Raw genomic sequence first — 16,725 nt, forward strand, 5'->3', positions numbered from 1 at the left:
CACCATGGGTGACCCTGCTGGTATTTAAAATACCAGTGGCATAGCTTTCAGAATCACAGCAACTCACAAGCCACCACAGTATGACAAAGTGACTGACGAGTGGTGGCTGTTACTACATAGTTTAAAATCAGGAAAGGTATTTTTCAGGGCTATGTACTTTCACTATATTGATTTAATCTGTATGCTGAGCAAATAATCTTAGAAGATGGATTATATGAAGAAGAATGTGGCATCAGTATTGGAGGAAGACTCATTAATAGCCTGCTGAGAAAATGATGAACTTTCTTAAATTGCTAGTGTGGCTCTATAGGATAAAGCACTGGACCACAAGGTTGGTTTGAGCTGCAAGGCTGGCAGTTCTAACTCATCAGCCACTCCTTAGAAACCCTATACAGGGTCACTGTGAGTTGTAACCCACTTGGTGGTGCCACTATAGTTTGCTATGAGTCGGAACCCACTTGATGGTGCTTAACAACAACAATATAGAAATATATTTTAAAACTTACGAATCAACACACTAGAATCATTGGGCAGTCTGCAGTTCTGGTGGAATGGCACTAATAGGACTTTGACATCCCATCCTCTATAGAGACAGCTGTAAACACATTTACTCAACATCAGCATTGCTTTGCAGTCCTGGGATTTTATAAGCATAAACAAATTGCTCACTATTTATACAGGCATGCATTTTTCTTACTGCAGGTGATCTAAGATGGACTCAATGGTTACATTTCTCACCTGGTCTTCTGCAGTTGTTGTCTTATTTTATTGCCTTCCCCACTCATTCTTTCTCTTCTGACTTCTCCAACTCTTGTCAGAACAACATGCTGCATTATGTAATAAAGCAGTATAATTTCATTCCACATTAGTTTTCAATAATATTTGGGTCTACAGAAAATATGTTGGATTAATAATAATGGGGAAGAGATTCAAATGCAGATATGTACATTTAAAAGGAGTCCTCTTTTGACCCCTGAAGTCATGAGATAATTTCCCTCTATCATTTATTTACAAGCACATTTTCCAGTCTTGCTCCTAGTTCAATTCCAAGAGCCTCTTTGGTGGGAAAAAGACAGAGGTTCTTCCATTTTGAGTAGAAAAGAATGTCTTTTAGTCTGGTCATGTTGCCAATGCACTTTGAGATGGGAATGGGACCAAAGAGAGCCTGAAAAGATGGGAGATGATCAGAAGATGCTGTTCATCCTTTCACCCAGGCATACAGGTGGTAGAAAAGATGGTCTCAGGGAAATGCAGGAAGTCTTTGTGACTAAGATTCCTCCATGCTATGCTTGCTGTTGTGGTTAAGTGCCTTTTCTGACTCGTAATAACCCTGTAGAGGGTTTCTGAGGAATGACTGGTGGGTTTGAATCAACAACATTTTGACATTAAGGGAGTCTGAAGCTCCAATCTGCTGAGAGTATTGTGCATTTTCCCCAAAATGTCATTTCATTTAATAATTTTAGCTATGGAAGTTCACAAGGAACTTTCAAATATCATTGTGTGGAAAATGAAATGACTGAAAATAGGAATAAAGACAAAATGCCTCGATTATAGGAAAATGAAAACACTGTGATGATTTTTATATATTTTATATATTTCACACAGAATTCTAAATAGAAAACTGGATAGTTTACTGCCAAAAGAAGAGAAGACCTAATAGACAGTTTGGTCTATCATTTCACACAAAGTTAAATGGAAGATCTCTTGGTTTTAACCACAAAAAAAAGTATGCAAAGATGGTAGGGAAACTACAACCAGAGTGAATCCTTTAGTCCTTTAGAAGACTTTGAAGGGGCTTCTGGGCTATCCATAAATGGTCATTACTGAGGTTAGGTCACCAGAAAGTGAACTCTGGTCTGTTTCATCTTGCTCCCCAAAGGTCCCAAACTGAACTTAACAAAATATTTGTTTTGCACTCAATTAATCTGGTCTAGTGCATAAATTATTATAAATTATTTCTGCATAGAGTTCTTAAAGAAATGAAGATCTAGATATTCTGATTAAGCTATGATGTAAACATAATCATTGTTTCTTATCCTTTAGAGAGACTGTATCTTTCCAAAATAATGCTAGTTATACCTGGGGACCTGGAGTTTTATAAATGGGATGATGATTTATAGGAATTATTTTTGGGAAGAGGGTCAGAGTTAACCACAGTATTATTGCTTGTTGTTGTGAAGTGCTGTCGAGTTTGTTCTGACTCACAGAGACCCTGTATAGAGTTTCCAAGGAGTAACTGGTGAGTTTGAACCACCGACCTTATGGTCCAGTGCTTTATCCCACAATGTCACACCAGGATTCAGTGTATTATCTGATTATTGATTTAATTTGAAATCTGGAAAAGAACAATTTCAGATCAGTGATTATGGTCTTCAGCTATGTCAGTGGATATATTGACCCTCCAAAATATAATTCTAACAGCTCCAAAAACAAAACAAAACAATTATAACCCCCCTCAGATTGCCAGAAACTACTCTAAGAGCTGTTGCATATTTTCATTCATATACTTAACAATCAACATCCCTAGAAGGTAAGAACTATTCATATTCCAATTTTGCAAAGTAAGAAACACAGAGAGATATTAGAGAATTTGTCCAACATCATATACAGAAAAATAGCAGTTCTGAGGTTTAAATCAAGTCAATCTGACCCTAGAGACCATGCTTCATTGCCTTCAGTAAACTTCATTTATTTAATGAAGTCTCCTCAAGGTACATGGTACATTTGCGTGGGCTAGCATTAGACTCCACGAGGACTTCCAGCCATAGTCTCCAGGTTATGGCTCCATGGCCATGTGGTCCCTGACACAGAGACCTGGAAACATGATCTGCATGGATCATTGCACCATTTTGACTTCCTTGTTTATTTTTAATATTTTATAGTTTTATTGAGGTATTAGTCATATACCAAGTAATTCATCCATTTAAAAGGTACAATTCAATGGCTTTTAGAATGTTCACAGAGGAGCATAACCATCATCAATTCACTTTTAGAACATTTTTATCATTCCCCCCAAATCCTCTACACATTAGCAATTGTTCCATATTTTCCTCCAAACTCATCCCATCCCCTCATCCCAGTCCTTGACAACTACTGATCTCATTGTCTCTATAGATTTGCCTATTCTGGATATTTCATACAAAGAAATCATACAATATGTGGTTGTTAATGTTTGGCATCTTTCACTTAGCATAATGTTTTCGAAGTTCATCTAGGTTGTAGCATACATCAACAATTCATTCCTTTTTATGGAAGAATATTCCATCATATGGATATACCATATTTTATTTATTCATTCATATCTGGGTTTGTTTCCACTTTTTGGCTATTATGAGTAATGCTACTAAGAACATTTGTGTACAAATTTTTGTGTGAACATATGTTCTCAAGTCTTTTGTATATAGCTGGAAGTATAATAGCTGGGTCATATGGTAACTTTATGTTTAAATTTCCGAAGAATTGCTAGTCTGCTTTCACACATTGCAGATTGATACTAAGATGCTCTCCTCAACTGACTGGTTTTGCAAAAGATTTTTTCTCACTGCCTAGAAGTGTCTTGACTTTGGAGAGCAACAGCACCTGACCTTACCTTCAACAGTCAAATATTTACTATATGATCAGCCACAAATGGCCACTTCTGGTAACAGAAACCAAATAGAAAGCTTACAGTAACTGTGAATGACTGCTTTATCTCATCTGACTACTAAGTATTTTTAGTGAGTTTATGAAACAAATGTAATAAACAATGGTACTAAAAACAGCTAATTGTTGAATCGTCTAGATGTGCCAGGCAGTTTATGTAGCACTTCACATGTATTTCATCATTTAATATTAGAACCAATAAAATGTTTCAGAATTCTTACATTTTAAAGAATGATTTAAAAATGGAAAGGATGATAGTCAGCTGTATTGTATCTCTACTGACAAAAAATAAAAAACAAAACAAAAACACAAACATGAAAACCCCTTAATGTGAAGAAAACTAAAGGAAATACATGAATAGCCTTAAATGACAAACTATTTCATCAAGGATATTATTTTCGAGTCAGGAAACAGCATGGATGGCTGTTATTATTTCTTCTGTGTCTGTATACTCATGAAACACAGTTTTCTATAGGTACACAGGATTTGTTGCCAATAAAGTTTGATAGAATCTGTTGTTGCTGAGTGTCGCTAAGTCATTTCTGACTCATAGCAACCCTGTATAGGGTTTCCAAGGAGTGGCTAGTCAGCTTCAACAGCCAACCTTGTGGATCAAGCCTACTTTGCAGTATAGCACATTTACCCACAGCACCACACCAGGACTCCTGATAGAATCTAGCAAATATGAACAGAAGAGGAATGAACAAGTGTTCTAGTTTATTGACTTCTGTGGAAAGTTTTTCTTGTTGAAAAGTCTTCATCTGCTGCCTGGTATAAAAATTCATTTACTTAACACAACCTATTTCAGAGAGTAGTGAATACACACAGAGTTAAATAAACAAACAACAAAATCTAAGCCCTAAACTGTATTTTGTTTGTGTTATGCTTTTAAGTTGCAATAAAGAAATTATTTTCAAAATCCACTGCTAGGAAAGGCTAATAATGATAATTTATAAGGTAATTTCCAATTAAATTTAATATATGTCAAGAAACCCACGAGCAGGCTTCTTGCTATGAATAAAATCTTGATGAAGCAATTTGCTTCAGTATATTTTGCAAGAAAAAATAGTGGGTGTTTAATTAGAGAGTGCATTGTATTCATTCTGATTTTGTATAAATTTGGCCATACATGAATTTTTCATTGGGTTAAATTACTGAATACTTAACTGATAAAATTAAGATAGATTATTTTTAATGAACTCTAAATTACCCTTAGAATCAAAGGCTGTTGGAAGAATTCCTATCCTACATTCTGCTTCAGTCCTTAATATCCAGTTATAGCTGCTTGTAGTCATCTTTCAATCTTTGGGACAGACTAGACTTTTCTCTTTAGCAACCAATCCAGGAACTTGACTTTATCACACTAACCACATCTTCCTTTTCTATGTCGTACTTGTATGCTTTTGGTCCTGAAAAGAAGTAAATATAGCCTAAAAGAAACAAAGTCGAGATTGTGGTTATTAGAAATGATTTGCAAATATATAAATGATTGAAATTGTAGTTGCAACATTCGTGAGGTAGAACCAGAGGGCAACTGGGAATTCATAAGTTTTCAATTAACTAGTCCTCACCTTGGCTCTTGCAGAACCCTAGAAGTGGACAGCTTAACTTCTGTATCGTCTCTTATCTTTTCTTTTTGTCCCATTTAGGGGATGGCTTTCCCTTTGAGGTTAACTGCACATATGTCATGCTCAATTAAGCTTTGAGCTTCTGAGAAGATTTTTTCCCTTCAGGAATTCATGCTCCTTCTTTTCTCACACTAGTCGAATTTCTAACCTTCTTCAAAATCCAACTGAAGTCACACCATGAAGTCTCCAATTACTGCTGCTGACTTTGATCTTTCAGACTATCTTTTGCAATTATTGTGAAGACAATACTAGATGACAGTTCAATATTAAATTATAGATTGTCTTGTCCTCCAATAATTTCATATTTGTTGGATGAATGGATATTTTCCAGAGGTGCCAATCCTTCCTGAAAAGCAGGGACAATGCCTGGAACTTTCTTTCATTCCTGAGTAGTGCCCAGCTCTTTGCTAATCTCCAAGAAGCATGTGCTGACTGATTGATTCAACAGATTCAATAAAAATTTTCTAGTCCAGTTCAATTCAACTTTGCCAGCTATGTGTTAAAGTTCAGGGGAATGCTCTGGAAAGGTTGGGAGTATGTATATATTTAAAGATGAAAAAGGTAACTTGAACCTGGCTGAACCTTAGGTTCTAGTCAACTAATGGATTGAATCTATACTTTTCAAGCTTTTCTATTAGCAAAGAGAGAACCTCAATGGCACATCTTTTATAGTGTTCTTTCTAGTGAATAATCTGGTTACATAAACTTGCAAAGTAACAAGGACTCCCATTTGGGATTTCCCCATTTTCTATTGTGTTAAAGTAGAGCTCAGATGTCTTGTTACAATTTACATGAAGAAATAGTTTTCAGTGGAAGCACTCACCATTTAACTCCACAGCAGCATCTATTTGGCCATTCACTCCTGAAAATTCTTCTTCTGTATTCTTTGGATAGTCTTTTTCCATTTTCCCTTTTCTTTCATCAAAGCTGGAAGAAGCATTATTTTATAAATTATATAATAGCAAAATTTTATTGGTTTCATTGGTCAGTCATATTTATTGCTGTTGTTGGTAAGTGCTGTTGAGTTGGTTATGACTCATAATGACCCTGTATAGGGTTTCTGAGGACAGGTGGTAGGTTTGAACCGCCAACCTTATGGCTCAAACAAATGTTGTGGTACGGTGCATTGGAGTTAACTATCCAGTGCTTATCTTATAGTGCCTTATCAGGACAAATTAATGACTCAGTTTGGAGGTTTTCCTCTCTCATACACAAACACACATATATAGACTTGCTGTTTTTCGAATTGTTGTTAAGTGCCGTAGTGTCAGTTCCGACTCATAGTGACCCTGTAAAGGGTATCCAAGGCACAGTTGGTGAGTTTGAACTGCTGACCTTGTAGTCTGCAGTCCAGTGCTGATCCTACAATGTCACTCCAGAAGTCCAAATTGTTGTTGTTGTTAAGTGCTGTTGAGTTGGTTCCGACTCATAGTGACCCTGTATAGAGTTCCTAGAAGTAGCTTGTGAGCTTGAACCACCAACCTTGTGGTCAAACCAACCTTGCAGTCCAGCACATTAACCCACAGCACCATACCACATTAACCCACAGCACCACACCAATCCAAATTAGACCTCTTTAAATACAAAACCAGACTATTGACTTCTACTACTGCTCTTTTTGGAGTCCCTGGTTAGTACAAATGGTTAACATGCTCTGTTGTCTATAAAAAAGTTGGCTGTTCAAGTTCACTCAGAGGCACTTCAGAGGACAGGCCTTTACCTGTGAAAATCTTATGGAGCATAGTTCTACTCTGACACACCAAGTCACCATGTTTTGGAATCTACTTGGTGGAAACTAGTTGTATTACTATTTTTCCAGGTATCTTGTTCTGGAACCACTAGGATGGAAGTCCTGGTGTGATGCTGTAGGATAAACACTGGATTGCTAACTACATGTTTGGCCATTCAAATCCACTAGCTCCTTGCAAAGTCTATACAGGGTTGCTATGAGTTAGAACAGACTCTCCAATACTTAACAGCAACAAAAAGGATGGGAATAATTTATTCCAATGAGCCTCTTCAAAAATTGCCAGATGTATTGCTTAGAATGAATTAGAATTAGTAGCACATTCCTATAGTCCTTTAAAAATATTGTCTTTCAAAAGAAACTCCACATATATATATTTTTTATGCTTTATTATTTATTATAGCTGTTCTTTTTCTTTCTCTGTGTTTATGAATGCCTCGACTCACCCAACAGTCGGAAATCTTTTATAGACAGTTATTCATGGGCTTATTGCTAGGTACTCATGGAGAAGGGATTGAACAAATAGTGTCTGGTGAATGAATAAGAAAATTTGTAAACGATTGACAGATACCAAGCAAGAGAATCTAGAACAGCTAAATCTCTGCCTTTTAAATACATTCATTGAATTAAATTGTTTGTATTTCCTGGCAAGATTGCATGACTGACCTGTTAGTAGATTAGTTTTCTTTTTCTGGATCAGCAGTTACCCATTCAATGAAATCTCTGAAGGCTGGTAAATACTTGTATGAGTCAGCATCATCCCCCTTTAAAGGCAGAGCCGACTTTCACCTCTTCAGTAAGACTTTATTTAAAGTGTGGGAAACCCCATTCTTCATCAGCCCAGAGTTCCCATCGGGGGCATACCCACTGAAAAGTCAGACCATTTCTCCTGATATTTGGGCTTCCGGGCAGTTTCACAGGGTAGCAGATCATGCTCTCCTTCTGCGAAATGTGCCTCTTTTGTAGTTATGACTACACAGACCTGGAGACAAAACCTCATGATATAGATCAGGAGTCAAACCTAGAGAAAGAACTCTTCAGGCTGACAGTGATGAAATGGTTGAGCTGTTTCATGCAGTAGTTGGGGCAGAGGTGGAAGCTAACCTCCCAGACTCTTTTCCCAAGAGCATCGTTAGAACCTTCCTGTAGGTCAAGGAGAAACCTGAGCTATTTGAGTTACCTGAAGCACAAATGAAAAGGGAAATAGATTTACTGTATTTCATTGTTATCAGAAGTGTCAATAGAGAGGATGTGGGAACAGGGCGCTCATAAACTCTTGTGTTTTGTTAATTGTCACCAAGTTGTGTCCAGCTCATAATGATCCTATATGTGTGCAGAGTAGTGCTCCATAGGGTATTTAAGACTTTATTTAAGCAGATTGCTAAGTCTGTCTTCAAGGTGTGTCTGGTTGGGTTTATATTGTCAACTTTTCAGCTAGTAATTGAGCCACCCCGGGACTTCCACAAACTTCTGTAAAACCCACTGTCATCAAATCGATTCCAACTCATAGCAAGCTTATATAGGGTTTCTTTATGGGAAACTAAGTCCTTATGGGAACAGACAGCCTCATCTTTCTTTCATAGAGTAGCTGACCTCATTTTTTCCCCTTGAGGCACCTTATGTGGTTAGCAGACCAGTACTTATCCTACAGCACCACCAAGACTCTTTGCCCACACATAATTGTTGTAGTCAAGTGTTGTTGAGTTGGTTTTGACTCATAGTGACCCATGTATAGGGTTTCTGAGGAGCAACTGGTGAGTTTAAATCACTGACTTTCAGTTAGCTGCCCAGTGCCTACCCTACAGTGTACAGGGCACAATTGTTGCTAAGTGCGATCCAGTTGGTTCAGAATTATAGAGGCCCTGTAGGGCTTCTAAGGAGCAGATGGTTGGTTTGAACTGCTGACCTTGTGATTAGCAGTCCAGTGCTTATCCCTCAGTGCAACACCAGAACTCCAGGACACTATTGTTGTTAAGTGCAGTCGAGTCAGTTCTGACTCATAGCGACACTGTACAGGGTTTCTGAGGAGCGGCTGATTTCATGGCATTAGGAATGGAGTTAGGGGAAAAAAAGAGAAACAGAGGAACAGCCTAAGGTCATTAACTCCTAAATAGCCTATATTTATTTTCTCACATTTTTCTGTGTTTGAAATCTCACCAATAAGAAATATTTTTGAAATATGGAAATACAGGTTATTCACACACTAATTTCTGCTTTGTTTTTTTATTTATTTTTTTTTATTTCTGTCGCTTCCCTGAGACATTAGCACTGAGAAAATAGAAACTTTGATTGGAGGGAGTGAGAAAAGTAATTCTAAAGTTTATAGTATTTGGAGAATGAGATGCAAAAGTAAGGACAACACTACCAAAAGACTTTTGATATGGCTGTAGATAAATAGGGAGAGGGCGTTCTGGTGTGGCACTGTGGGTTGATGCTCAGGACTACAAAGTTGGTTTGAACTGCAAGGTTGGTGGTTCAAGCTCAACTGCCGCTCCTCTGAAACCCTTTTTAGAGTCGCTATGGGTTGGAACTGACTCGACGGCACTTAACAACATAACAATATTGGGAGACCTATGTATCACTGTCCTGCTGTGGCACTATAGTATAAAGCACTGGATGAATGGTATAGTTGAATGGCAAGGTTGGTGGTTCAAACCCACCAGCCACTCCTTGGAAACCCTGTACAGGATTGCTTTGCTTAAGAACTGACTTAATGGCACTTAACAACAACAGCATGTAACTCTGTAGGATAAGCACTGAATTGCAAACTGCAAAGTTGGCAGTTCAAACCCACCAGCCGCTCCTTAGAAACCTTGCACAGAATCACTACGAGTTGGAACCAACTTGACAGCACTTAACAACAACAACAAATATTGTTCTATGTCTTTAATTTCCTTGGTCTTACTCTGAGTAGAGAATTTATAAATGAGTTATTTTTATTAGGAGTATGTCTTACCTTTGTGTATGTTAAATAGGTATTTATGAATGAGTTTGGAAATGTAATCACCATTTTTATTGTTTTATGGCAGGGGTGGGGAACTTCACACCTTCAAACCATATGTTGTTGTTAAGTGCTGCTGAATCCATTCTGACTCATAGGGACCCTGTAGTAGGGTTTCTGAGTAGCTATTGATGAGCTTAAATGCCAACCTTACAGTTCAAACTAACCTTGCTGTCCAGTAATTTATCTGACATAGCCATCCATGAAATTATTTGGTCTGGCCCTGTCAAGGCAATCACAGTTCCAACCATAACATTTGTTGTTATTGTTAAGAGCCTTCAAGTAGGTTTTGATTCATAGCAGCCCTGTATTGTTGTTGTTGTTGTGTACATAGGGTGAGTTAATTAAATGCTTGACCAAATATAGTAGGCTAATTTTTAAGTTGATAATTCTGTATGGACCATGAATGATGTTAGAAATTTTGGCAGAGAAAATGTTCTCCACTCCTGTTTTATGGCAAAATGTGTTCTCAGCTACGAATAAAAGACGGACAAATACTTGGACCTGAATCTACTACAAGTTGGAGTATGCCAATGTGATAATTATATTGTATAGAGAAGTCTGGAAAGGATGAAAAGACAGACCATCAGCCCTCTTCTTTCTTGATAACAAAGACATACTTGAAATAATATAAAAATAAGTTTTTATAGAAAACAGCAATTATTAACGCAATAGAAAGATCCAAAATAGAATTTTCTCCTTTTATCTGTCACTAACAGGTGGGGGTGACATCTATATTTATTCTGAGGATGGCAGAGGCAATAATACTCTATGTAAATGAAATTTCAGAAGAAATTTTAGAAAAACAACATCCAACTGAGAATTTCAATTGTCAATCGCATGTATAAAAATTCAGACTTCATTCTTGATAACACTGTGACATCACTAAGCTAAATTCCTTCATCCCTTCTACCACTTTTATATTTAATTGTTCCTCTCGCTTACACTGAGGCATTCTGGGTAGTGCAAATGGTTAAGCACTGCATTACTAACCCAAAGGTCAGGCTTCAATCCCACCAAGATACTGGAAAACAGTTCTGGTGGTTTCGTTCTGAAAAGCCACAGCCTTGAAAACGTTATCTAGAGCACAGTTCAACTAACAATGACAGCATACATGCGATCATCATGAGTCAGAACTGACTCTACAGCAGCTAACAATAGCTCTTCTTTCTGCCTTTCTACGCTTTATCTTATAATTGCTTTATTAAGAGTATCACGCCAAATGAGGATTTCCCCATTTACAGGATTAGTTTGATGCACAAATCATAATCTGACAGTAAGATAACAATTTACTGAAATCTGAAAGAATGAAACTCTAATGATGGAATTTAGAATTACAGTAAAACTCTAATGATGGGAGAAAGAAAACCAATGTTTGTTATTTTTATTACTTCCTGCCAGGTATTGTTTAGTTCAGTAGTTCTTGAACTCTAGATTTCAAAGACAGGTAATATTTCAAAAATAATTTAGAAACTAACAGGTTTATTGACTTTTCATTTTACCAAGTATGAACACTACCATCAAGCCATAAAACATCATCCTCTATTTTCATGATCATTTCACAAAGACAAGAAAATACAGCATATACATACATAAAAAGCAGAAAAGACATAATCTTAGAATAAAATCTGATTCTTTCCAAGAGGATGCCTCTACATTGACATTGTTCTAGCTTTCCTGCCTCAAATGCAATTAGAATACTGTACTTGCTTTTCTGATTTTGCTGTGGACTGGTGAAGACATTCTGATGAACTCGTCTTCAGTTTTTGGACAGATATTTTGGGATTTGTGTTATAGACCAAAGAACACTACATGTTAGTATACAGTCAGATGGCTCTGGGCTTGAATTTGAAATCTATAATGTACTGGTGCTATGATCAGGGGAAAATGCTCTGGAAAAGAATGGTCTCAAAGATAAGAAACGATTTATGCACACACACACACACACTCACACACGCAGAGGTGCCTGGCATATATAGACACCAAGGTCAGACCCAAGCCATAAAACTTTTGTAGTTTATTTTGACCCAAGAACCATTAACTCTGGTTTATTATTATGAGATTGAATGAACTTTGTGATTTTTCCTGGTAGCCTAAAGCACTGAAGAGTTTAATCTTTACCTAATCTTTAAACACAATTCATCAGGACAATGTTCTGCAGTAGTAGGCCAGGAGGTTGAGAAGGAATGAAGAAAGGAGAGATAGAAAATGCTGGAGATACTCCAGGGAATAAATCACAGAAAGGATTAAAATTAAGAAAATTACTACTAAGTGCAGTACTGGAACCACAAGGTCGACAGTTCAAACCCACCAGTTGTTCCTTAGAAGCCCTATACAGAGTCACTATGAGTTGACATCAATTTGACAGCACTTAAAAGCAACAAGAACAAGCCACGTGGTGAAGATTTCGCTAAGAGGATAAAAGAAAAAGAAATCATAGGGCAAGAAAAGAATCATGGGGATGGGTATTCTGACTGACAATAAATGAACAGTGAATGGGAAAGACCCTTAAATTTGGATTAAAAGAACATAAATTAAATCCTCCAGTCAGCCACTTTATACTTTGTGTGACCTTGAATTAATCACTTAACCTCTGTAGGATGTATTGTTTTTAATTGTTTAATGGAGGTAGCAAGCCCTACCTCCCAAGACTGATGAGAAAGCAAAGGATAAAATGAGAGAACAGGAGTAAATATCCAGCATGATTCCTGGCACATAATAAGTCATCAATAACTATTAGCTGAATTTTAATATTATGGAAATATGTAGATGTTTATTGAGAAACAGTTATGTACTGATACATTTTTCTCATCATTGAGACCTTGTCTGTGAAACTTAAATACTAAATTGAAAATGATTAACATATGTTGTTGTTAAGTACTGTGGAGTCAGTTCCGACTCATAGTGACCCTGCACAGGGTTTCCGAGGCTATAAATCTTTACGGGAGCAGAAACCTCATCTTTCTCCCATAGAACAGCTGATAGTTTTGAGCTGCTGACCTTGAAATTAGCAGCCTGATTTGTAACCACTACGTTGTTGTTGTTAGGTGCCATCAAATCAGTCTCAACTCACAGAGTTTCAGCTGGTGAGCCTGAAGGCGACCTTTTGGTTCAAGAGGACCTTGCAGTCCAAAGTATCAGCCTGCAGCATCACACCAGGACTCCACATGAACATATATGTATGCTTATTTCCTCTACAGGCCATTTGTTTCATCATTAAATATTGATTAAGGTATGTAGAGATTAAACTAATCAAAGTCAAACTTTACTAACAATATCGTAGTGCTATTGATATCTGATATAACTTTTCAGATATGTTATCTTACACACCTTTGTAACCTAAGGACTAGGGAAACTATTTTGGTAAAGAGCCAGCATTTTGTTTACCTTAATATGTACATTTAGATCTTAGATTTCTAGTGTCTAGATTACTATGACACTTATACTCATGGCAAAACTGATGCCATTCTGATCCCTTTCAAGTACTGAATGGGAAATTGAACTAGCTAAAGGGTGAGTAGAGAATGTGAGAAAGAATGGTGAAAGGGTGAACTTATTGATCAGATATCTATAACACATACTTTCAGAAAGTTTCTTTCAAGTAACCTTGTCAGTATGGGTCAGTAGGGACAGTGATATGAGAATCTGTAATTTCCCTGTGAGGTTAATAATCTGCTTTTAGCCAGGAATCACATGGTTTTAATGATAGAAGACACCTTTATGATCAACTCTAGAGAAAGGCAGGAGGATGAGAGGAAAGGAAGAGTGATTGGGAATGAAGAAAAGGAAGAACTACCCAGATGGTAACTAGGAACCAAGACCCTGTGAAAAAAATGGCCAGGCTATGAGAAAATTCTAGAACAAAGATTTTGTAACAATGTGGAAAATATCAAGGCTAAAATACTAATTGGAAAATATCAGGATACAAATTCATATTTTTAACTATATAAATGTGGGGAATGGGGTTGGAAACAGTAAAATATCTATTAAAATAGTTATCTTTTGTGCTGGAAATTGGAGGAATTTCTTTCTCTTTTATATTTTTCATGTTTTCTATAATGAACATCACATTCTATCTTTAGCCCCTTTCTTCCTGGGCAGGTTTATACTTTCACATAGCCTAATCTACCACTTAATTATATGATGACTTCCAAATCCATTTCTCCAGCCTGTTATTTCTTGAGTTCAAGACTATATGTCCAATTCTATTCTGAAAATTTCCATACTGCCACATCAAACTCCACGTGTACAAAATGGAACCTACTTTACTATTTCATCAGTTTAATCAAAACACCAATTATTGAAGAAATGTTTTCCATATCATCCGTCACCAGGAACTCGGCTTTCTGTTTTTCGATTGGCAATCAAATCTACCACTAGCTTTAAACTCATCAACTCTTACAGGATTGTTTATAAAAGTTAGTCGCTCTCTACTAAAAATTAATGATTTATAGTATATTAAAGAATTGTGCTCTCATTGCCATAATACATTTTAGACTATTTTCGTCACTGTAGAAAGAAACTCTATCTATGACATTTAGCTGTCACCTCTTCTATCCTCCTATCACATTTAACCCAAGGAAACCACTAATCTACTTTATTTCTCTATAGATTTATTGTAGATAGTACATATAAATGGAATCATAACTAGATTTTTCACTTAGCATAATACTGTAGCATGTATCAATGCTTCATTAATTTTTATAGTTGTGCTTCATATTCATTTTATAGTTGAATAATATTTTATTGTATGAGTATGTTGCTGCTGTTGTTAAGTGCCGTTGAGTCGGTCCCAACCCATAGCGACCCTGTGTAGGGTTTCTGAGAAGTGACTGGTGAGCTTGAACCGCTGACCTTGCAGTTCAAAGCGACTTTGCAGTCCAGTGCATTAACCCACAGTGCCATACCAGGACTCCATTGTATGAGTATACTACATTTTATTTATCTATTTATCACTTGATTGATATTTGGGCTATTTCTACATTTTGGCTTGTATGAGTAACGTTGCTAAGAATGTCCATATATTTATGTAAAATTTTTGTGTGGACAGATGTTCTCAATCTACCTAGGAGTGAATTGCTGGGTAAAATGGTAATTCTGGCTTAACTTTTTGAGAAACTGCCAGACAATTATCCAAAGTGGTTTCACCAATTTTCATTCTCAGCAGCAGTTTAGGAGGCGTGGTTTTCTCCATATCATCACCAGAATATCTGGCTTTTGATCATAGCTAGCCTAGAGGTGTAAAGCGATATTACGTTGTGGTTTTGTTTAGTATTTTCCTGATGGCTAATGATGGTGAACATATCTTCATGCACTTATTTGTCATTTGTATATATTCTTAGGAGAAATGTTTATACAGATCCTCTGCCCATGTTTTAACTGGGGATTTGTCCTTTTATTACTGAGTTATGATGCATTTGTTATGTAGTCCAGTTACAAATGTTTTTCTGTTATATGATTTACAAGTAGGTTATGCTTTCACTTTCTTGATTGTGTCCTTTTAGGCAAAAAAAAAGCTTTTCCTTTTGTTAATGTCTAATATGTCTCTTTTTATCTTTTGTTGCTTGGGCTTTTGGTGTCATACCTAAGAATCCATTACCAAATCCAAGGTCAAAGAGTTGACCCTATATTTTCTTAATAGTTGTATAGCGTTAACTCTGTAACCTGAAACAAAGAGCTTGTGATGATATGAAAAAAGGTGTTTGATCAAGCTTGAGGTAATTTTACTTTTGGCATGAGGTAGGGTTTCAAATTCATTCTTTTGCATATGGCTATTTAGTCCTGGTGTGGTGCTGTAGGATAAGCACTCAACTGCAAGGTTGGTTTGAACCACAAGGCCGATGGTTCAAACTCACCAGAAGCCCATTGGAAACCCTATGTAGGGTTGCTGTGAGTTGAAAGTGACTCAACGACACCTAACAACATCAACAATTATGTTGGTTCAGCACCATTTGTTGAACTGCCTATTCCCCATTTAATGGCCTTGGAATCATGTAGAAAACCATAGATATGCCTATTTCTGAACTTTTATTTATATCCTATTGATTATATGTGTCCATCCTTATGCCAATATTACACTGTCTTAATTACTATTACATTCTAGTAAGTTTTGAGAGAGAGAAGTGCGAACCTTCCAACTTGGCTCTTTTTCAATATTTTTTTGGCTGTTCTGGTTCTCTTTCAAATCCATGTGAAGTTCAGAGTCAGTTTGTCAATGCTACAAAAAGTCAGTATTCTGATAGAAATTGAGTTGACTTTATGGATCAATATGGTATACCATTGTTCATAATTATTTTTTATTTCTGAAAGTCAATATTAATGTCTCTTCTTTCATTTCTGATTTTAATAACTTGGGCCTTCTCTTCTTATTAATTCTAGCTAAATTATGTTTGTCAATTATGTTTACCTTTTTAAAAAAACTAACTTCTACTTTCTTTAGATTTAGTTTGCTTCTCTTATTTCTAGGTTCAAAAGTCAAGAGTAAAGTGGAAGGTCAGTGAGAAACAGCAAGACTCCCAGTGAGATGGATTGGCACAATGGTAGCAGCAATGGGCTGAAGCGTAGCAACAGTTATGAGGATGGTGCAGGACTGAGGTGTTTTGTCCTGTTGTGCATAGGATCACTATGAGTCAGACCCGACTCACAGCACTTCATCATAACAACAAATGTAAAGAATTAGCTATTGATATGAAACAACAACAACAAAA

At 36.7% G+C, this 16,725-nt stretch overlaps 1 protein-coding gene across 1 annotated transcript in view; it reads right to left on the reverse strand.

Annotated features, from left to right (window-relative positions):
• Window positions 1-4,556: 4,556 nt before the first annotated feature.
• The window catches only part of MMP20 (matrix metallopeptidase 20), a 60,619-nt gene continuing 48,450 nt past the window's right edge, over window positions 4,557-16,725 (reverse strand). Inside the window, exons 9-10 of the mRNA XM_006833772.1 lie at window positions 6,094-6,197; window positions 4,557-5,072 (exon numbers count right to left, since the gene is read on the reverse strand). Of these exons, the coding sequence (XP_006833835.1) occupies window positions 4,972-5,072; window positions 6,094-6,197 (205 nt within the window). The 3' untranslated portion in view covers window positions 4,557-4,971. The remainder of the gene's footprint in view (window positions 5,073-6,093; window positions 6,198-16,725) is intronic.

The sequence above is a fragment of the Chrysochloris asiatica genome, unplaced genomic scaffold, assembly GCF_000296735.1.
Source record: "Chrysochloris asiatica unplaced genomic scaffold, ChrAsi1.0 scaffold00008, whole genome shotgun sequence".
NCBI lineage: Eukaryota > Metazoa > Chordata > Mammalia > Afrosoricida > Chrysochloridae > Chrysochloris > Chrysochloris asiatica.